The sequence below is a fragment of the Scyliorhinus canicula genome, chromosome 15, assembly GCF_902713615.1.
Source record: "Scyliorhinus canicula chromosome 15, sScyCan1.1, whole genome shotgun sequence".
Lineage (NCBI taxonomy): Eukaryota > Metazoa > Chordata > Chondrichthyes > Carcharhiniformes > Scyliorhinidae > Scyliorhinus > Scyliorhinus canicula.
Genome location: NC_052160.1, coordinates 1,813,113 through 1,835,699, shown reverse-complemented (window position 1 = coordinate 1,835,699; position 22,587 = coordinate 1,813,113). Strand labels below are relative to the sequence as shown.

General features: G+C 55.1%; 1 protein-coding gene across 1 annotated transcript in view; it reads right to left on the bottom strand.

Moving 5' to 3' along the window:
- The window catches only part of syt17 (synaptotagmin XVII), a 96,554-nt gene that overhangs the window by 43,243 nt on the left and 30,724 nt on the right, over positions 1-22,587 (bottom strand). The window contains exon 3 of the mRNA XM_038820855.1: positions 11,363-11,985. Coding sequence (XP_038676783.1) covers positions 11,363-11,985 — 623 coding nt within the window. The remainder of the gene's footprint in view (positions 1-11,362; positions 11,986-22,587) is intronic.

Here is a 22,587-nt window from a genome sequence, read left to right as displayed (position 1 = left end):
TGAGTGTGCGTGACGTCAGCCTGACTTTCCATTGCACCACTCAGTGGCTGGGTTAAGCGTGTGCTGCCATGGAAACTGGTCGATAGATGCTGCGTGATGGTTGGGTCGGCAAATGTTTTTATGGAATTGGTCACCGCCCTCCAGGTCAGTTTGGAGCCTGGTGATAGGTTAGTCCTCCTGTACTCCTCCAGCTTCCTTGCAATGGCACCAGGCACCAAGAATTTTAGTTTGAACACTCAGTGACCTTGTTCTCTAGGCTGTTCCATCAACGTCCTCACACAAATCCTCTGCAGACTCATCAATGACCCTACCCTCCACTTGCCCAGCGTCTCACCGTGTGATGGCCCCATGTTTAAATTCTCCTCTGAAGTAGGCCCAGTGTCAGTATCTGAATTGGTCGCTGTGAGTGTGACAGCAAATACCACGGTCCCTTCCTCATCACTGTCTTCCTGCTCTCCACCATTCTCACTTCCTCTACTGCCTGGTCAGCTGGCATCTCGGGGGTATCTGGAAGGGCAAAGGTGCAAGGGTCGGGTTGTGTCGAGGGGAGTGGGGTCGGGTTGTGTCGAGGGGAGGAGGGAGGGGTTGTGTCGAGGGGAGTGGGGTGGGGTTGTGTCGAGGGGAGGAGGGTGGGGTTGTGTCGAGGGGAGTGGGGTCGGGTTGTGTCGAGGGGAGGAGGGAGGGGTTGTGTCGAGGGGAGTGGGGTGGGGTTGTGTCGAGGGGAGGAGGGTGGGGTTGTGTCGAGGGGAGTAGGGTGGGGTTGTGTCGAGGGGAGTGGGGTGGGGTTGTGTCGAGGGGAGTGGGGTGGGGTTGTGTCGAGGGGAGTAGTGTGTCGAGGGGAGTAGGGAGGGGTTGTGTCGAGGGGAGGAGGGTGTGGTTGTGTCGAGGGGAGTAGTGTGGGGTTGTGTTGAGGGGAGTAGGGAGGGGTTGTGTCGAGGGGAGTAGTGTGGGGTTGTGTCGAGGGGAGTAGGGAGGGGTTGTGTCGAGAGGGGTAGGGTGGGGTTGTGTCGAGGGGAGTAGGGTGGGGTTGTGTTGAGGGGCGTAGTGTGTCGAGGGGAGTGGGGTGGGGTTGTGTCGAGGGGAGTAGGGTGGGGTTGTGTCGAGGGGAGGAGGGTGGGGTTGTGTCGAGGGGAGTAGGGTGGGGTTGTGTCGAGGGGAGGAGGGTGGGGTTGTGTCGAGGGGAGTAGGGTGGGGTTGTGTCGAGGGGAGGGGGGTGGGGTTGTGTCGAGGGGAGTAGTGTGTCTAGGGGAGTGGGGTGGGGTTGTGTCGAGGGGAGTAGGGTGGGGTTGTGTCGAGGGGAGTAGGGTGGGGTTGTGTCGAGGGGAGTAGGGTGTCGAGGGGAGTAGGGTGGGGTTGTGATGAGGGGAGTGGGGTGGGGTTCTGTCGAGGGGAGTAGGGTGGGGTTGTGTCGAGGGGAGTGGGGTGGGTTCTGTCGAGGGGAGGAGGGTGGGGTTGTGTCGAGGGGAGTGGGGTGGGGTTGTGTCGAGGGGAGTAGGGTGGGGTTGTGTCGAGGGGAGAGGGGTGGGGTTGTGTCGAGGGGAGTAGGGTGGGGTTGTGCCGAGGGGAGTGGGGTGGGGTTGTGTCGAGGGGAGTAGGGTGGGGTTGTGTCGAGGGGAGTGGGGTGGGGTTATGTCGAGGGGAGTAGGGTGGGGTTGTGTCGAGGGGAGTGGGGTGGGGTTGTGTCGAGGGGAGGGGGTGGGGTTGTGTCGAGGGGAGTAGTGTGTCGAGGGGAGTAGGGTGGGGTTGTGTCGAGGGGAGTAGGGTGGGGTTGTGTCGAGGGGAGTAGGGTGGGGTTGTGTCGAGGGGAGTGGGGTGGGGTTGTGTCGAGGGGAGTAGGGTTGGGTTGTGTTGAGGGGGGTGGGGTGGGGTTGTGTCGAGGGGAGTGGGGTGGGGTTGTGTCGAGGGGAGGAGGGTGGGGTTGTGTCGAGGGGAGTGGGGTGGGGATGTGTCGAGGGGAGGAGGGTGGGGTTGTGTCGAGGGGAGTAGGGTGGGGTTGTGTCGAGGGGAGTAGGGTGGGGTTGTGTCGAGGGGAGGAGGGTGGGGTTGTGTCGAGGGGAGTAGGGTGGGGTTGTGTCGAGGGGAGTGGGGTGGGGTTGTGTCAAGGGGAGGAGGGTGGGGTTGTGTCGAGGGGGGTGGGGTGGGGTTGTGTCGAGGGGAGTGGGGTGGGGTTGTGTCGAGGGGAGGAGGGTGGGGTTGTGTCGAGGGGAGTGGGGTGGGGTTGTGTCGAGGGGAGGGGGGTGGGGTTGTGTCGAGGGGAGTGGGGTGGGGTTGTGTCGAGGGGAGGAGGGTGGGGTTGTGTCGAGGGGAGTAGTGTGGGGTTGTGTCGAGGGGAGTAGGGAGGGGTTGTGTCGAGGGGAGTAGGGTGGGGTTGTGTGGAGGGGAGTAGGGTGGGGTTGTGTTGAGGGGCGTAGTGTGTCGAGGGGAGTGGGGTGGGGTTGTGTCGAGGGGAGTAGGGTGGGGTTGTGTCGAGGGGAGGAAGGGGGGGTTGTGTCGAGGGGAGTAGGGTGGGGTTGTGTCGAGGGGAGGAGGGTGGGGTTGTGTCGAGGGGAGTAGGGTGGGGTTGTGTCGAGGGGAGGAGGGTGGGGTTGTGTCGAGGGGAGGAGGGTGGGGTTGTGTCGAGGGGAGTAGGGTCAGGTTGTGTCGAGGGGAGTGGGGTGGGGTTGTGTCGAGGGGAGTAGTGTGTCGAGGGGAGTGGGGTGGGGTTGTGTCGAGGGGAGTAGGGTGTGGTTGTGTCGAGGGGAGTGGGGTGGGGTTGTGTCAAGGGGAGGAGGGTGGGGTTGTGTCGAGGGGAGGAGGGTGGGGTTGTGTCGAGGGGAGTAGGGTAGGGTTGTGTCGAGGGGAGGAGGGTGGGGTTGTGTCGAGGGGAGTGGGGTGGGGTTATGTCGAGGGGAGTAGGGTGGGGTTGTGTCGAGGGGAGTGGGGTGGGGTTGTGTCGAGGGGAGGGGGGTGGGGTTGTGTCGAGGGGAGTAGTGTGTCGAGGGGAGTGGGGTGGGGTTGTGTCGAGGGGAGTAGTGTGTCGAGGGGAGTAGGGTGGGGTTGTGTCGAGGGGAGTAGGGTGGGGTTGTGTCGAGGGGAGTAGGGTGGGGTTGTGTCGAGGGGAGTGGGGTGGGGTTGTGTCGAGAGGAGTAGGGTGGGGTTGTGTCGAGGGGGGTGGGGTGGGGTTGTGTCGAGGGGAGTGGGGTGGGGTTGTGTCGAGGGGAGGAGGGTGGGGTTGTGTCGAGGGGAGTGGGGTGGGGATGTGTCGAGGGGAGGAGGGTGGGGTTGTGTCGAGGGGAGTAGGGTGGGGTTGTGTCGAGGGGAGTAGGGTGGGGTTGTGTCGAGGGGAGGAGGGTGGGGTTGTGTCGAGGGGAGTAGGGTGGGGTTGTGTCGAGGGGAGTGGGGTGGGGTTGTGTCAAGGGGAGGAGGGTGGGGTTGTGTCGAGGGAGGTGGGGTGGGGTTGTGTCGAGGGGAGTGGGGTGGGGTTGTGTCGAGGGGAGGAGGGTGGGGTTGTGTCGAGGGGAGTGGGGTGGGGTTGTGTCGAGGGGAGGGGGGTGGGGTTGTGTCGAGGGGAGTAGTGTGTCGAGGGGAGTGGGGTGGGGTTGTGTCGAGGGGAGTAGGGTGGGGTTGTGTCGAGGGGAGTAGGGTGGGGTTGTGTCGAGGGGAGTAGGGTGTCGAGGGGAGTGGGGTGGGGTTGTGTCGAGGGGAGTGGGGAGGGGTTGTGTCGAGGGGAGTGGGGTGGGGTTGTGTCGAGGGGGGTGGGGTGGGGTTGTGTCGAGGGGATGGGGTGGGGTTGTGTCGAGGGGAGGAGGGTGGGGTTGTGTCGAGGGGAGTAGGGTGGGGTTGTGTCGAGGGGAGTAGGGTGGGGTTGTGTCGAGGGGAGGAGGGTGGGGTTGTGTCGAGGGGAGTAGGGTGGGGGTTGTGTCGAGGGGAGTGGGGTGGGGTTGTGTCGAGGGGAGTAGGGTGGGGTTGTGTCGAGGGGAGTGGGGTGGGGTTGTGTCGAGGGGAGTAGGGTGGGGTTGTGTCGAGGGGAGTGGGGTGGGGTTGTGTCGAGGGGAGGGGGGGTGGGGTTGTGTCGAGGGGAGTAGTGTGTCGAGGGGAGTGGGGTGGGGTTGTGTCGAGGGGAGTAGTGTGTCGAGGGGAGTAGGGTGGGGTTGTGTCGAGGGGAGTAGGGTGGGGTTGTGTCGAGGGAGTAGGGTGGGGTTGTGTCGAGGGGAGTGGGGGGGGGTTGTGTCGAGGGGAGTAGGGTGGGGTTTGTGTCGAGGGGGGTGGGGTGGGGTTGTGTCGAGGGGAGTGGGGTGGGGTTGTGTCGAGGGGAGTAGGGTGGGGTTGTGTCGAGGGGAGTGGGGTGGGGATGTGTCGAGGGGAGTAGGGTGGGGTTGTGTCGAGGGGAGTAGGGTGGGGTTGTGTCGAGGGGAGTAGGGTGGGGTTGTGTCGAGGGGAGGAGGGTGGGGTTGTGTCGAGGGGAGTAGGGTGGGGTTGTGTCGAGGGGAGTGGGGTGGGGTTGTGTCAAGGGGAGGAGGGTGGGGTTGTGTCGAGGGAGGTGGGGTGGGGTTGTGTCGAGGGGAGTGGGGTGGGGTTGTGTCGAGGGGAGGAGGGTGGGGTTGTGTCGAGGGGAGTGGGGTGGGGTTGTGTCGAGGGGAGGGGGGTGGGGTTGTGTCGAGGGGAAGTAGTGTGTCGAGGGGAGTGGGGTGGGGTTGTGTCGAGGGGAGTAGGGTGGGGTTGTGTCGAGGGGAGTAGGGTGGGGTTGTGTCGAGGGGAGTAGGGTGTCGAGGGGAGTGGGGTGGGGTTGTGTCGAGGGGAGTGGGGAGGGGTTGTGTCGAGGGGAGTGGGGTGGGGTTGTGTCGAGGGGGGTGGGGTGGGGTTGTGTCGAGGGGATGGGGTGGGGTTGTGTCGAGGGGAGGAGGGTGGGGTTGTGTCGAGGGGAGTAGGGTGGGGTTCTGTCGAGGGGAGTGGGGTGGGGTTGTGTCGAGGGGAGTAGGGTGGGGTTGTGTCGAGGGGAGTGGGGTGGGGTTGTGTCGAGGGGAGGAGGGTGGGGTTGTGTCGAGGGGGGTGGGGTGGGGTTGTGTCGAGGGGAGTGGGGTGGGGTTGTGTCGAGGGGAGGAGGGTGGGGTTGTGTCGAGGGGAGTAGGGTGGGTTGTGTCGAGGGGAGTGGGGTGGGGTTGTGTCGAGGGGAGGAGGGTGGGGTTGTGTCGAGGGGGGTGGGGTGGGGTTGTGTCGAGGGGAGTGGGGTGGGGTTGTGTCGAGGGGAGGAGGGTGGGGTTGTGTCGAGGGGAGGGGGGTGGGGTTGTGTCGAGGGGAGTAGTGTGTCTAGGGGAGTGGGGTGGGGTTGTGTCGAGGGGAGTAGGGTGGGGTTGTGTCGAGGGGAGTAGGGTGGGGTTGTGTCGAGGGGAGTAGGGTGTCGAGGGGAGTGGGGTGGGGTTGTGTCGAGGGGAGAGGGGTGGGGTTGTGTCGAGGGGAGTAGGGTGGGGTTGTGCCGAGGGGAGTGGGGGTGGGGTTGTGTCGAGGGGAGTAGGGTGGGGTTGTGTCGAGGGGAGTAGGGTGGGGTTGTGTCGAGGGGAGTGGGGTGGGGTTGTGTCGAGGGGGGTAGGGTGGGGTTGTGTCGAGGGGAGTAGTGTGTCGAGGGGAGTAGGGTGGGGTTGTATCGAGGGGAGTGGGAAGGGGTTGTGTCGAGGGGAGTAGGGTGGGGCTGTGCCGAGGGGAGTGGGGTGGGGTTGTGTCGAGGGGAGTAGGGTGGGGTTGTGTCGAGGGGAGTAGGGTGGGGTTGTGTCGAGGGGAGTGGGGTGGGGTTGTGTCGAGGGGAGTAGGGTGGGGTTGTGTCGAGGGGAGTAGGGTGGGGTTGTATCGAGGGGAGTGGGAAGGGGTTGTGTCGAGGGGAGTAGGGTGGGGTTGTGTCGAGGGGAGTGGGGAGGGGTTGTGTCGAGGGGAGTAGGGTGGGGTTGTGTCGAGGGGAGTAGGGTGGGGTTGTGTCGAGGGGAGTGGGGTGGGGTTGTGTCGAGGGGAGTGGGGTGGGGTTGTGTCGAGGGGAGTAGGGTGGGGCTGTGTCGAGGGGAGTGGGGTGGGGTTGTGTCGAGGGGAGTAGGGTGGGGTTGTGTCGAGGGGAGTAGGGTGGGGTTGTGTCGAGGGGAGTAGGGTGGGGTTGTGTCGAGGGGAGTAGGGGGGGCTGTATCGAGGGGAGTGGGGAGGGGTTGTGTCGAGGGGAGTGGGGTGGGGTTGTGTCGAGGGGAGTGGGGTGGGGTTGTGTCGAGGGGAGTAGGGTGGGGTTGTGTCGAGGGGAGTAGGGTGGGGTTGTGTCGAGGGGAGTAGGGGGGCTGTATCGAGGGGAGTGGGGAGGGGTTGTGTCGAGGGGAGTGGGGTGGGGTTGTGTCGAGGGGAGTAGGGTGGGGTTGTGTCGAGGGGAGTGGGGTGGGGTTGTGTCGAGGGGAGTAGGGTGGGGTTGTGTCGAGGGGAGTAGGGTCAGGGTGCATGTTTACAGCATCGACAGTTTGTAAATCAGAAGAGAAGTTGGGTTGAGAGGGTTGTGAAATGTGAGAAAGAGGAAGATGTGTGAGGATATCGGAATTTTCAATAGCTTCAGCCTCTTCACTGGTCTCAACTCCATGACCACCCGAGTGATGGGGGTCCACAACTCTTCCATTGGGTCAGGATATTTATCCACCCCCCCTTCCCCCCCCCGCCCCCCTCCTACCACCCCCTTCACCCCACCCTGCCCCCCCCCCCCCCCCCGCCCCCCTCCTACCACCCCCCTTCACCCCACCCCATGCCTGTCTCCTGACAGTTAGCTGTTGCTGCCTCTGGTTACATTCCATCTTGTACTGCAAGAGGCAGAGAGAGGTGTGTCCGTGACGGTGTTTCAATGATGTGCCTGTCCTGGTTGAATAGTGAGTGCAGGCTGTGAAATGTGGGTGTGAGGTGTAACGTGTGAGAGTGCGATGATGCTCTGAATGTGAGGAGTGAATCCTGAAAACGGAGATTGTTGGTAGATGCGTGACATAAAGGTGATGGTTTGAGTGGTATCGCTGAGTGGTAAGTGGTAAGGATGTGGCATTTGAAGATAATTCACTGATCATAACCACTCCTGTAGAAACTTCTTACGAATGATGCAGCAGATACTTGGGACTGCAGTTCCTTGGATTGACCACAGTGATTATCCGGCCCCACAGCTCTTATCATTTCTGTGGATGGAAGGCCACTTTCCTCCTGCCCAACCAATCCACCAAAGCCTACAGTGGTGTATCTGAGAACCTTGGCAGATACCCTCCCCGCTATTGCACCACTTCTTTGTACTTGGAAGGTCTTCCCGGCTACTTCCAGCACACGTTCCAGCCAGAATCTACTTTCCCTTTCACAGGCGAGGCCAGCTTTAAGTGGTTCACAAACTGAGTTGTGCAGTGCTGGGTTTATGTAGATAACAGATCAATGAGTGACAGAGTGAGGTTTACATAGTGCCTGTATTGGGAGGAATAGATTCAGGTTATAGTCACACATTATTTTCCAATCTGATTTCGGCCCTTTATCTGGTAATAGAAAGGTGACAGAGCACTCAGCTTTATAAGAGCTATTTTTCTTTTTGACATTTCAAAATCTCAGCAGTACCAGCAGCACGTGTTTCTAATCAATGACATGATCAGGTTAACAACACTGAAGGTATCTGATATTCTACTGGGATTTTTACATGATTTGCTTTGTCATAATATTTGCAATGTTTTGGAGTTGTTTTCTACACCCTCTCGAATTCCAATGAAATGTCATACACCAACAGTTATTTGAGTAGACAGCAGACCATACAACAATTCAGAAAGAGTTGAATCTATTCTCTAATTTATTCCACAACTGTTTAAATAGCAGGATCCCAGTGACAGTGATGATGAAGTTGAATTTATTGTCTATCCAAAGTTTCCCTGAGAATATGGTGGGAAGCTTTTCTCCCGGGAGCATCAGGAAAAGAAATAGAAGAGGTCACGGATCGATCCTTCGGGACCCCCAATGTAATAGTGCAGCAAGATAAAACATTGCAGGAACTTCTTGCACCCTGACTGGAATCAAACCAGGAGAACACAATCCCACCTCACTGGGTGAGGGAGGAGACACGCTGGAGGAGGATGATGTTGTCAATCACGTCAAAGGCTTCAGACAGCTGAAGAAGGCCAGGGAGGGATGGTTTATCACAGTCACAGTCATTTGTACTTAGATAAGCATTTCACTGCAGGGGCAGAATGGGAAACCGATCAGAGCAGTTCAAACATGGATTTGTGGGAAAGATGGACATGGACTTGGGAAGTACTAAGCTGTTCAAGAATTTTGGAAAAGACAGTTTGCAAGGACAGAAAGCTTTCTCGTTCGGGCATTAGCCACAACTTGTCTATTCTGGTTGATATTCCAGCTCTCTAACTCCATCAACATTCCCTTCTGCTAACCTCTCCTTCGGGTGTTTTTCCATTATTCCCCTTTTCTGGTGCATCTTGATCCTGACAACAGGATGTTAACCGTAAAGTTTGGGACTAAACTCACACACAGGCCATACCAGGAAAGGAATCAGGTTCCTGTCCTTGAAGGATATTTGGAACCCAGGTAGACTGTCGTTACATAACAGCAATTTGCTCAGTGATTCCTCTTCGTGTTAGCCAACAAATGCTGAGATTTATTGAAGCTGCTTCCGCAGCCCATCATGATCTGATTTAATCCTTGCTATGTGGTTTGCTAGTCCAGCACTCTAACAATGACATGGTCACTACTCATTCTCACCGCCTGTAAGCTGCAAATTCATTTCTTGTATCTAGTATCATTAAAAAGACATGAGTGTGATATTCTCTTCAATGCACAAGATCACAAACACACTGGAAGCTTCATTTCAAATATCGCTGACTTTAAAAATCTCTTTAAAGTAAATTGAATAAGATGTTGGTGACTTCCCCAGTAAACTGTTTTATCAATATTATTCCCCACATTTGATTGTGGAAGTTACAGAACCCCCGTCCTCTTAGATGATGATGATATTCAATCTAAGCTGGTGGATTCATTCTCTGCAGCTGGGTATTGAGCACTGTAGGAAGGTGCTTGTCATTCTCTGCAGCTGGGTATTGAGCACTGTAGGAAGGTGCTTGTCATTCTCTGCAGCTGGGTATTGAGCACTGTAGGAAGGTGCTTGTTAAACTTCTTGGGGGTGTATTCCACCCGCGCTCACCATCAGCGAGAATGGTGTGGTGGGTGGAAAACCGGAGGGAATTGGGAAACGGGAGATCATATTTTCCAATTTTCCCTACCCCCTCCTCAGTGACGTCACAAGCCTCACGCCCACAAAGGGCAAGAGCCTAATGTTAATGGCTTTGAATGAATGTTAATATCATTAACTAGCCCCCTCCCCGCCACATGATTCTCCCCCCCCCCCCCCCCCCCCCGACTCACTCAATATTCAAACCTCCCCAATCTGCCCTCATGTCGGTGAGGTTTACAGCAGCTTTTAAAAAACGGGTTTCAGTCGAGGATATACCTCTGTGGGTGCAAAGGTAAGTACAGCCCCCGGGGGAGAGGGGTAATCCTGGGAAGTGCCCCAGCACAGCCCCCTGGCACTGCCCTGGCACCCTGGCACTGCTAGGTTGGCACAGTGCGAACCTTTGCCAGGGCAGCCCCTTCTGGCAGCCCCATGGTGGGGTGGGGGGGGGGTCCATTTATGTGTAGTGGAGGGAGGGGGGGGAAGAACAAGCAGTGAGGGGGGATCTTGCAGGTACAGGGGAGCGGGCACAGTGTGAGGGCGGGGGGCGGAATCGGCAGTGATACCTCAATAGTGATGGTGTGGAAACCCCAGTGATTGTCCATGGTGGTGGTGGTGGTGGTGGGGCAGGAGGGGACGGGGGCGGGGTTAAACTTTTATTCTGATTGGGACGCCCTATAAAGATAGCATCCTGACCTCGGGGGAACCAGGTGCCCGTTCCACCTGGCCCCACCCAACCAGAGTGACAGCATTAATCACGGCCATTCATTTTCTCTGCCCAGAGGGGCTCAAGATCCGGAGAGAAAACTGGTCTGTGTAACTGGAGAGCTACACGTGGGTTTTCAGTCGGAGCCTGGCACTTTGAAAAAATATGGTGCGATCCTGGCCCAGGGCAGCACGGTACACAGTGCTTAGCACTGTTGCTTCACAGCACCAGGGTCCCAGGTTCGATTCCCGGTTTGGGTCACTGTCTGTGTGGAGTCTGCACGTTCTCCCCGTGTCTGCGTGGGTTTCCTCCGGGTGCTCCGGTTTCCTCCCACAAGTCCCGAAAGACGTGCGATTAGGTAATTTGGACATTCTGAATTCTCCCTCTGTGTACCCGAACAGGCGCCAGAGTGTGGCGACTAGGGGCTTTTCACAGTAACTTCATTGCAGTGTTAATGTAAGCCTACTTGTGACAATAAAGATGATGATTATATTATTATTAGATTCTGCCCAGGGTTCTGGGTGATAATAGCAGGGGACTCGATGTGGTGGGAATCAAACCCCACAACCCAGAGGCCAGACACATTTTGTGTGGTCATAGATCATAGAATTTACAGTGCAGAAGGAGGCCATTCGGCCCATCGAGTCTGCACCGGCTCTTGGAAAGAGCACCCTACTCTTTAAAAAAAAAAAAAATTTAGAATATCCAATTCATTTTTTCCAATTAAGGGGAAATTTAACGTGGCCAATCCACCTAACCTGCACATCTTTGGGTTGTGGGGGTGAAACCCACGCAGACACGGGGAGAATGTGCAAACTCCTCACAGACAGTGACCCAGGGCCGGGATTCGAACCCGGGTCCTCAGCGCCGTAGGCAGCAATGCTAACCACTGTGCCACCGTGCCGCCCCTGAGCACCCTACTCAAAGTCAACACATCCACCCTATCCCCATAACCCAGTAACCCCACCCAACACTAAGGGCAATTTTGGACACTAAGGGCAATTTATCATGGCCAATCCACCTAACCTGCACATCTTTGGACTGTGGGAGGAAACCAGGGCACCCGGAGGAAACCCACGCACACACGGGGAGAACGTGCAGACGCCGCACAGACAGTGGTGACCCAAGCCGGAATCGAACCTGGGACCCTGGAGCTGTGAAGCAATTCTGCTATCCACAATGCTACCGTGCTGCCGTGTGGTCAGTGGACTCTGAGACAGCTGAAGAGGAGAAGTCTTTTTAAAAAATGTTTCATATTCACAGCATTGAGGAGTTAAACTCATTCATCAAATTCAATTCAACTCCTCTCAGGGTATTTAGTTTCAAATCCTTGCTCTGCTGCCCATAGCAACACTGGACCAGGGGTGCAGAACTGCAGAATCCCCCCGTCATTCTGAAGGTGCCAAAGACTGAAAATACATTGAAACTCAATATGAAATCTTAGCCAGAGAATCAAATTCATATATTACCTGAGAACTTGTGATTAGTGATTTCCACCAATGGCCACCTTTTACAAGGTCAACTTCATTTAAGGACATTGCAACTTTTCCAATGACACAATGACGTGAAAACTTATCAAAGTCAACAACTGTTAACAGGAGGGTCCTTCTTTGAGCTTCTAAAAATGGAATTTCAAATGTATATCGCTCCTCAAAAACTGGGTTCTGGGTTTTTCGTTTAACACCCGTTTGCCTTGAGTTCTTCTGATCTGGTAAGAGACACATCTTGACGTATGGATTTGAATGAGCCATATCTTGCTTGGAGCCATCGTATGAGATGGGGGGAGGGAGATCTCTGGCTTCTATCACTCGCACTATCAAATAGTTATGCAGCAGATCGTACTGAGTGCTGAAATGGAGCATGCCCAGCTGATATTTGGACAGAATCTCTTCATCAGTCAAAGAATCAACATCATCATTGCTTGAATCAACAGAGTAAAGCCGAGGCTCAAACTTTCGGAAATAATCCTCTGGCACGTAGGCTTTTCGGAATATCTTTGGCTGAACTATTTCTTTCTTCGACCCGATTGCCCAAAACTCAATGGGTTTGATATCAACTAGTGGGGAGCTTGGCCGCCTGAGAGCCTCCAGATCTGCAAAGTTGGGAAATCAAGGAAGAAAATTGAATCGCGTGAAAGAAAAGCGAATCGTTGGAACTGAGAAAATACGTTTCTGGGTGAGTAAAATAAACTAATTGCCAAGTGAATAAGCTGCTCATTGACATGCATGACTTACAGCATACTTTCAAGAATTAGCATTTACAAGTATGTATTTCCCATTGTTTTATACTGCCATGGAAATCTCTGATGGGATTGTATCGAGGGGTTGTCAGTGACAATACAGTTATACAGTTCTTCATTTAATCCCATGAATTCATAGAAGCATAGAATTTACAGTACAGAAGGAGGCCATTCGGCCCATCGAGTCTGCACAGGTCCTTACAAAGAGCACCCTACTCAAGCCCACGTCTCTACCCTATCCCCGTAACCCAGTAACCCCACATAACCATTTTTGGACATTAAGGACAATTTAGCATGGCCAATCCACCTAACCCGCACAGCTTTGGACTGTGGGAGGAAGCCAGAGCACCCGGAGGAAACCAACGCACACACGGGGAGAACGTGCAGACTCCCCACAGACAGTCACCCAGCTGGGAATCGAACCTGGGAACCTGGAGCTGTAAAGCAACTGTGCTAACCACTGTGCTACCGTGCTGCCCAATTCTTTGCTAACTCCACCAATATTCAAATTTGTACCTGGATCTTCCAGAGGCTGCTCTTTGGTTTCCTCAGCAACGCCACTCTACTGTCATCTCTCACCAGGAATAACTGGATGAATTTTACTCAAGTTTTGTGCCAGTAATTGAGTGACCATCCTGAACTTGATGCCATTCTTGCTGCGCAGTTATATTGAAATAAACCAGATTGTGGCATTGTCTATGGACTCATATTTAGCTCACATTCACACCCCAGGTGTTCAGAGGCTTTGCTGAACACCTCTTGTTTATTGACCCAAATTAGACATCATTGGGAAAGAGGCTAAATAATAAGATCCTTTCTTGTTATCTTGGGAATGTCCCTCATCCTTTGTGAAATATATTCACATCTCCAAAGTCCAAGAATCCAAGAACTGTGGATGGCACGGTGGCACAGTGGTTAGCACTGCTGCCTCACAGCACCAGGGCCGCACAATGGCACGGTGGTTAGCGCTGCTGCCTCACAGCACCAGGGCCACACAATGGCACGGTGGTTAGCACTGCTGCCTCACAGCACCAGGGCCGCACAATGGCACGGTGGTTAGCACTGCTGCCTCACAGCACCAGGGCCACACAATGGCACGGTGGTTAGCACTGCTGCCTCACAGCACCAGGGTGGCACAGTGGTTAGCACTGCTGCCTTACAGCACCAGAGCAGCATGGTGGCACAGTGGTTAGCACTGCTGCCTCACAGCACCAGGGCAGCATGGTGGCACAGTGGTTAGCACTGCTGCCTCATAGCACCAGGGCAGCACGGGGACACAATGGTTAGCACTGCTGCCTCACAGCACCAGGGCAGCATGGTGGCACAGTGGTTAGCACTGCTGCCTCATAGCACCAGGGCAGCACGGGGACACAATGGTTAGCACTGCTGCCTCACAGCACCAGGGCCGCACGGTGGCACAGTGGTTAGCACTGCTGCTTCACAGCACCAGGGCAGCCCAGTGGCACAGTGGTTAGCACTGCTGCTTCACAGCACCAGGACAGCAGGGTGGCACAGTGGTTAGCACTGCTGCTTCACAGCACCAGGACAGCAGGGTGGCACAGTGGTTAGCACTGCTGCTTCACAGCACCAGGACAGCAGGGTGGCACAGTGGTTAGCACTGCTGCTTCACAGCACCGGGGACCTGGGTTTGATTTCCGGCCTTGGGTCCCTGTCTGTGTGGATTTTGCACTTTATCCCCATGGCTACGCGGGTTTCCTCCGGGTGCTCCGGTTTCCTCCCACAGTCCAAAGATGTGCCTCCATGATGATTAGAAATCTGTTTATATCATATTGCTAACAATTATGGAATAAGTCTATGTTCACCTATAAAAACAAACTAAGTTCTAAATGACTGCTTCCCTGAGATATCTCAAAGCTGAGCCATTAACATCTTGATATGGAATCATTAATAACAGCTGTGTTCTTGTAATTATTCACAACCACACAAAGAGGATTAGATCCTGTATCTGCAAAAGCCTCTCCTTCAATAATATGCCCCAGAGTCTCCCAATAGCTCACTAGGTGAAGACACCATGTATCGCTGGGGGGCACAGTGATTAGCACTGCTACCTCCCAGGTTCAATTCCAGCCTTGGGTGACTGTCTGTGTGGAGTCTGCACGTTCTGCTCAAGGGTTGCCTCCGGGTGCTCCGGTTATGAACCAGTTATCATCGCTTTTTAGGAGGCAAATTCCACTTCATTTTTATTCAAATAGGTTTTTATATGCATGGTCAGATAGACTAATTGTTGGAAGCCACAACATGTGGTCAGACAGCAGGTGTAAGGGCTGCTCCAGTCCACTCTTGAGAATTCTTTGAGGACGTTACGAGCGCGATGGATAATGGAGAACCAGCAGGTGCGATGTATCTGGATTTCCAGACGACATTCGACAAGGTGCCACACAAAAGGCTGCTACATAAGATAAAGGTGCATGGTGTTACTGGTCACAGCCTGAGGGAGGGGGCCATGCCCATGACAGGGGGCAGTTGAGGGGGGTATGAAGTGTGGGGTGAAGGGGGGGCCCGGAAGGGAGGGTGCAGGGCCTGAAAAGAGGGGTGCCCCTCAGGTACCCCGAAGTGGGGCGTCCACATTTGGGGGCGTAATGCCCATGTCTGCAGGGGGTTGGTATGTGGGTGGCCCTCAAGCTCACTTAGAGATCGGGGCACCCTTTCGAAATGGCGGCCGGATATCCGAGGAGCCGGTCTGGCAGCGGGTTCAGCTCCCCAGTCATGGTTCTTTGTGGACCAGACTGAGGAGAAACGCACCAAATAAATGACTGTGGGCTGGACCCTCCGGCCCCCCGGCCACGTGATCCCCGGCCGCGTGATCCCCGGGAACGTGATCCCCGGGAACGTGATCCCCGGCCACGTGATCCCCGGCCACGTGATCCCCGGCCACGTGATCCCCGGCCACGTGATCCCCGGCCACGTGATCCCCGGTTGCGTGATCCCCATTCACATGATCCCGGCCACGTGATCCCGGTCACGTGATCCCCGTTCACATGATCCCGGTTGCGTGTTCCCCGGCCATGTCTCGTTCGCTGGCGGCCAGATTCGATCTTCCCGCTGCTTGTCAATGGGATTTCCCAATGAAACATCCCGATGCCGCTGGGAAGCATGCGGGCAGGAATGTACTGCCGGCGGGAAACCTGATCGTGACAGCCGGATAATTCCGGCCAGAGTGTGAGTGGATCCAGCTCTGGATCTCACTGAAGGGACTGGTGGGAAACACCACACCAAACTGTCCCAAAGTGACACTTGGTGCCGGATTCTCCGGCCACGCCTGACCTGAAATTCTCGCCCAAGGATTTTACACGGGTCGCATCCCGTTAGTGGCGATCTTGCGGTGGACAGGGCAGAAGAATCTAGCCCTTAGAAATGTTTTGGCTGAATCGCGCCCTAAGTGTTTCCGCTGGGACTGAATAGCGTGCGATTCACACTTGCTGTGGGGGTGCGGGTCAGTGAGCGGGTCAGGGAGCGGGTCAGTGAGCGGGTCAGTGAGCGGGTCAGTGAGCGGGTCAGTGAGCGGGTCAGTGAGCAGGTCAGGGAGCGGGTCAGTGAGCGGGTCAGTGAGCGGGTCAGTGAGCGGGTCAGTGAGCGGGTCAGTGAGCGGGTCAGTGAGCGGGTCAGGGAGCGGGTCAGTGAGCGGGTCAGGGAGCGGGTCAGTGAGCGGGTCAGTGAGCGGGTCAGGGAGCGGGTCAGTGAGCGGGTCAGTGAGCGGGTCAGTGAGCGGGTCAGTGAGCGGGTCAGTGAGCGGGTCAGTGAGCGGGTCAGGGAGCGGGTCAGTGAGCGGGTCAGTGAGCGGGTCAGTGAGGGGGTCAGTGCGCGGGTCAGTGAGCGGGTCAGTGAGCGGGTCAGGGAGCGGGTCAGTGAGCGGGTCAGGGAGCGGGTCAGTGAGCGGGTCAGTGAGCGGGTCACAGTGAGCGGGTCAGTGAGGGGTCAGTGAGCGGGTCAGTGAGCGGGTCAGTGAGTTGGTCAGTGAGCGGGTCAGTGAGGGGTCAGTGAGCGGGTCAGGGAGCGGGTCAGTGAGCGGGGTCAGTGAGAGGGTCAGTGAGCGGGTCAGTGAGCGGGTCAGTGAGCGGGGTCAGTGAGCGGGTCAGGGAGCGGGTCAGTGAGCGGCGTCAGTGAGGGGTCAGTGAGCGGTGTCAGTGAGCGGGTCAGTGAGTCGGTCAGTGAGCGGGTCAGTGAGCGGGTCAGGGAGCGGGTCAGTGAGGGGTCAGGGAGCGGGTCAATGAGCGGGTAAGTGAGCGGGTCAGTGAGCGGGTCAGTGAGCGGGTCAGTGAGCGGGTCAGTGAGCGGGTCAGTGAGCGGGTCAGGGAGCGGGTCAGTGAGCGGGTCAGTGAGCGGGTCAGGGAGCGGGTCAGGGAGCGGGTCAGTGAGCGGGTCAGTGAGCGGGTCAGTGAGCGGGTCAGGGAGCTGGTCAGGGAGCGGGTCAGTGAGCGGGTCAGGGAGCGGGTCAGTGAGCGGGTCAGTGAGCGGGTCAGGGAGCGGGTCAATGAGCGGGTCAGTGAGCGGGTCAGTGAGCGGGTCAGTGAGCGGGTCAGTGAGCGGGTCAGTGAGCGGGTCAGGTGAGCGGGTCAGGAGCGGGTCAGGAGGGGTCAGTGAGGGGTCAGGGAGCGGGTCAGGGAGCGGGTCAGTGAGCGGGTCAGTGAGCGGGTCAGTGAGCGGGTCGGGAGCTGGTCAGGGAGCGGGTCAGGAGGGGTCAGGGAGCGGGTCAGTGAGCGGGTCAGTGAGAGGGGTCAGTGAGCGGGTCAGTGAGGGTCAGTGAGAGGGTCAGGTGAGCGGGTCAGGGAGGGGTCAGTGAGCGGGTCAGGGAGCGGGTCAGGGAGCGGGTCAGGGAGCGGGTCAGGGAGCGGGTCCAGTGAGCGGGTCAGGGAGGGGGTCAGTGAGCGGGTCAGTGAGCGGGTCAGGAGCCGGGTCAGTGAGCGGGTCACGTGAGCGGGTCAGTGAGCGGGTCAGTGAGCGTGTCAGGGAGCGGTTCAGTGAGGGGTCAGGGAGCGGGTCAGTGAGCGGGTCAGGGAGCGGGTCATGTGAGCAGGTCAGGGGAGCGGGTCAGTGAGCGGGTCAGTGAGCGGGTCAGGGGCGGGTCAGGGGGCGGGTCAGTGAGCGGGTCAGTGAGCGGGTCAGTGAGCGGGTCAGTGAGCGGGTCAGGGAGCGGGTCAGGGAGCGGGTCAGTGAGCGGGTCAGGGAGCGGGTCAGGGAGTGGGTCAGTAGGCGGGTCAGGGAGCGGGTCAGGGAGTGGGTCAGGGAGCGGGTCAGTGAGCGGGTCAGGGCGTGCTAATGGGCAGCACTCTGCCAGCGCAAATTCAGAGCAATTCCTGACCCAGCAGGCATTGTAACCATGGGGCCAGGGGTTAGTGCCATGGAGACTGGCAACTGAAGCTGTTTGAACTTCTCCACTTACCACACACTCACTGCAGCCACCAAGATGGTTCACAGGCAACCGGCCCCCTGAGGTCAAGAGTTCGAGGTAGACCCACAGCAAGATCCCACAAAATGCCAGAAGATAATAAGCAAGGATTGGCTGGGATTTCCAGCCTCTGTATTTCCGCAGCAGACGCACTGGTCATTGGCCACCAGCTCACTGACCAGCGAGATCTTACAGTCACGCCAAAGCCAACTGCATTTCGTGTGGCTCGAGGTGCATAAGATGGTGTAGATCTACAACCTGCCCCGTCAATACCGTGTGTACATGTACAACCTGCCACATCAATACCATGTGTACATCTACAACCTGCCCCGTCAATACCGTGTGTACATCTACAACCTGCCACATCAATACCATGTGTACATCTACAACCTGCCCCGTCAATACCGTGTGTACATCTACAACCTGCCCCGTCAATACCGTGTGTACATCTACAACCTGCCCCGTCAATACCGTGTGTACATCTACAACCTGCCCCGTCAATACCGTGTGTACATCTCCAACCTGCCCCGTCAATACCGTGTGTACATCTCCAACCTGCCCCGTCAATACCGTGTGTACATCTACAACCTGCCCCGTCAATACCGTGTGTACATCTACAACCTGCCCCGTCAATACCGTGTGTACATGTACAACCTGCCCCGTCAATACCGTGTGTACATGTACAACCTAGAACATAGAACAGTACAGCACAGAACAGGCCCTTGGGCCCTCGATGTTGAGCATTGTCTGAAACCAAGATCAAGCTATCCCATTCCCTGTCATTCTGGTCTGCTCAATGTGCCCATCCAATAACCGCTTGAAAGTTCCTAAAGTGTCTGACTCCACTATCACAGCAGGCAGTCCATTCCACACCCTAACCACTCTCTGAGTAAAGAACCTACCTCGGACATCCCTCCTATATCTCCCACCCTGAATCTTATAGTTATGCCCCCTTGTAACAGCTACATCCACCCAAGGAAATAGTCTCTGAACGTCCACTCTATCTATCCCCCTCATCATCTTATAAACCTCTAGTAAGTCGCCTCTCACCCTGCTCCGCTCCAAAGAGAAAAGCCCTAGTTCCCTCAACCTTTCCTCATAAGACCTATCCTGCAAACCAGGCAGAATCCTGGTAAATCTCCTTTGCACCCTTTCCAACGCTTCCACATCCTTCCTATAATGAGGTGACCAGAACTGCACACAATACTCCAAATGTGGTCTCACCAGGGTCATGATAGTTGCAGCATAACCCCGCGGCTCTTAAACTCAAGCCCCTTGTTAATAAACGCTAACACACTATAAGCCTTCTTCACGGCTCTATTCACTTGAGTGGCAACCTTCAGAGATCTGTGGACATGAACCCCAAGATCTCTCTGTTCCTCCACATTCCTCAGAACCCTGTCATTGACCCTGTAATCCGCATTCAAATTTTTTCCACCAAAATGAATCACCTCGCACTTATCAGGGTTAAACTCCATCTGCCATTTTTCGGCCCAGCTCTGCATCCTATCAATGTCTCTTTGCAGCCTACAACAGCCCTCCACCTCATCCACTACTCCACCAATCTTGGTGTCATCAGCAAATTTACTGACCCACCCTTCAGACCCCTCCTCCAAGTCATTGATAAAAATCACAAATAGCAGAGGACCCAGCACTGATCCTTGTGGTACACCGCTGGTAACTGGTCTCCAGTCTGAAAAATTTCCATCTACCACCACCCTCTGTCTTCTATGTGATAGCCAGTTACTTATCCAATTGGCCAAATTTCCCTCTATCCCACACCTCCTTACTTTCTTCATAAGCCGACCATGGGGAACCTTATCAAACGCCTTACTAAAATCCATGTATATGACATCAACTGCTCTACCTTCATCTACACATTTCGTTACCTCCTCAAAGAATTCAATCAAATTTGTGAGGCAAGACTTGCCCTTCACAAATCCGTGTTGACTATCCCGGTTTAAGCTGCATCTTTCCAAATGGTCACAAATCCTATCCTTCAGGACCTTTTCCATTAACTTACCGACCACCGAAGTAAGACTAACTGGCCTATATTTACCAGGGTCATTCCTATTCCCTTTCTTGAACAGAGGAACAACATTCGCCACTCTCCAGTCCTCTGGCATTATCCCCATGGACAGTGAGGACCCAAAGATCAAAGCCAAAGGCTCTGCAATCTCATCCCTTGCCTCCCAAAGAATCCTTGGATATATCCCATCTGGCCCAGGGGACTTGTCGACCCTCAGGTTTTTCAAAATTGCAAATACATCCTTCCTCAGAACATCTACCTCCTCCAGCCTACCCGCCTGTATCACATTCTCATCCTCAAAAACATGGCCCCTCTCCTTGGTGAACACTGAAGAAAAGTATTCATTCAACACGTCTCCTATTTCTTCTGACTCCATGCACAAGTTCCCACTACTGTCCTTGACCGGCCCGACCCTCACCCTGGTCATTCTTTTATTTCTCACGAGAGTAAAAAGCCTTGGGGTTTTCCTTGATCCGACCCGCCAAGGACTTCTCATGCCCCCTCCTCGCTCTCCTAAGCCCTTTATTTAGCTCATTCCTTGCTACCTTGTAACCCTCAAGCGACCCAACTGAACCTTGTTCTCTCATAATTACATACTCTTCCTTTTTCCTCTTGACAAGACATTCAACCTCTTTGTGAACCATGGTTCCCTCACACGGCCATTTCCTCCCTGCCTGACAGGGACATACCTATCGAGGACACGCAGTATTTGTTCCTTGAACAAGCTCCATTTTTCATTTGTGCCTTTCCCTGACAGTTTCTGTTCCCATCTTATGCTCCCTAATTCTTGCCTAATCGCATCATAATTACCCCTTCCCCAATTATAAACCTTTCCCTGCCGTATGACCCTATCCCTCTCCATTGCAATAGTGAAAGACACCGAATTGTGGTCACTATCTCCAATATGCTCTCCCACAAACAAATCTAACACTTGGCCCGGTTCATTACCCAGTACCAAATCCAATGTGGCCCCACCTCTTGTCGGCCTATCCACATATTGTGTCAGGAAACCCTCCTGCACACACTGTACAAAAACTGCTCCATCCAAACTGTTTGACCTATAGAGGTTCCAATCAATATTTGGAAAGTTAAAGTCACCCATGACAACTACCCCGAGACCTCCACACCTATCCATAATCTGTTTTGCAATTTCTTCCTCCACATCTCTATTACTATTTGGGGGCCTATAGAAAACTCCTAACAATGTGACCGCTCCTTTGCTATTTCTAACTTCGGCCCATATTACCTCAGTAGGCAGATCCCCTTCGAACTGCCTTTCTGCAGCCGTTAAACTATCCTTGATTAACAATGCTACTGCTCCACCTCTTTTACCACCTTCCCTACTCTTACTGAAACATCTATACCCCGGAACTTCCAACAACCATTCCTGTCCAGGTTCTAACCATGTCTCCGTAATGGCCACAACATCGTAGTCCCAAGTACCAATCCACGCTCCAAGTTCACCTCCCTTATTCTGGGGCTGAATAGCTGGGGCTGTTTAGCGCTGGGGCTGTTTAGCACACGGGGCTAAATCGCTGGCTTTGAAAGCTGACCAAGGCAGGCCAGCAGCACGGTTTGATTCCCATAACAGCCTCCCCGAACAGGCGCCGGAATGTGGCGACTAGGGGCTTTTCACAGTAACTTCATTGAAGCCTATTCGTGGCAATAAGCCATTTTCATTTCATTCATGCTCCTTTCATTGAAGTAGACACGCTTCAACCCACCTTTCAGTCTGCCAGTACACTCCTGCGACCTTGATACCCTCCTCAGTACCTCACTACTCTCAACACTGGCTTCTGGACTACAGCTCATTTTCCCAGCCCCCTGACAAATTAGTTTAAACCCCCCCGAAGAGCCATAGCAAATTTCCCTCCCAGGATATTGGTGCCCCTGTGGTTCAGGTGCAAACCGTCCTGTCTGTACAGGTCCCACCTTCCCCAGAACGTGCTCCAATTATCCATGTACCTGAAACCCTCCTTCCTACACCATCCCTGCAGCCACGTGTGTATCTGCACTCTCTCCCTGTTCCTCACCTCACTAGCACGTGGCACCGGCAACACACCAGAGATGACAACATGGTTTGTCCTGGCTCTCAGCTTCCACTCTAGCTCCCTAAATTCCTGTTTTAAATCCCCGTCCCTTCTCTTACCTATGTCGTTGGTACCGATGTGTACCACGGCTTGTGACTGTTCCCTCTCCCCCTTAAGGATTCTGAAAACACGGTCCGAGATGTCACGGACCCTGGCACCCGGGAGGCAACATACCGTCCGTGAGTCTCTTTCGTTGCCACAGAACCGTCTATCTGTCCCTCTAACTATCGAGTCCCCAATAAGTATTTCTCTCCTGCTCTCCCTCCTTCCCTTCTGAGCCACAGTGACAGACTCAGTGCTGGAGATCCATTCACCCCTGGTAGGTCGTCCCCCTCAACAGTATCCAAAACGGTATACTTGTTACTTAGGGGATCGACTACAGAGGATCCCTGTACTGACTGCTTCCTCCCAGCCCCTCTCACCATCACCCATCTATCTTGATTCTTCGGAGTAACTACATCCCTGAAGCTTCTATCTATGACCACCTCTGCCTCCCAAATGATCCGAAGTTCATCCAGCTCCAGTTCCCTAACACAGTTTCTGAGGAGCTGGAGATGGCTGCACTTCCCACAGATGAAATCCTGTATGTTATGGCAGGATATTGGAATCCTGTATGTTATGGGCAGGATATTGGAATCCTGTATGTTATGGCAGGATATTGGAATCCTGTATGTTATATTGGAATCCTGTATGTTATGGGCAGGATATTGGAATCCTGTATGTTGTGGGCAGGATATTGGAATCCTGTATGTTATGGCAGGATATTGGAATCCTGTATGTTATGGGCAGGATATTGGAATCCTGTATGTTATGGGCAGGATATTGGAATCCTGTATGTTATGGCAGGATATTGGAATCCTGTATGTTATGGCAGGATATTGGAATCCTGTATGTTATGGGCAGGATATTGGAATCCTGTATGTTATGGG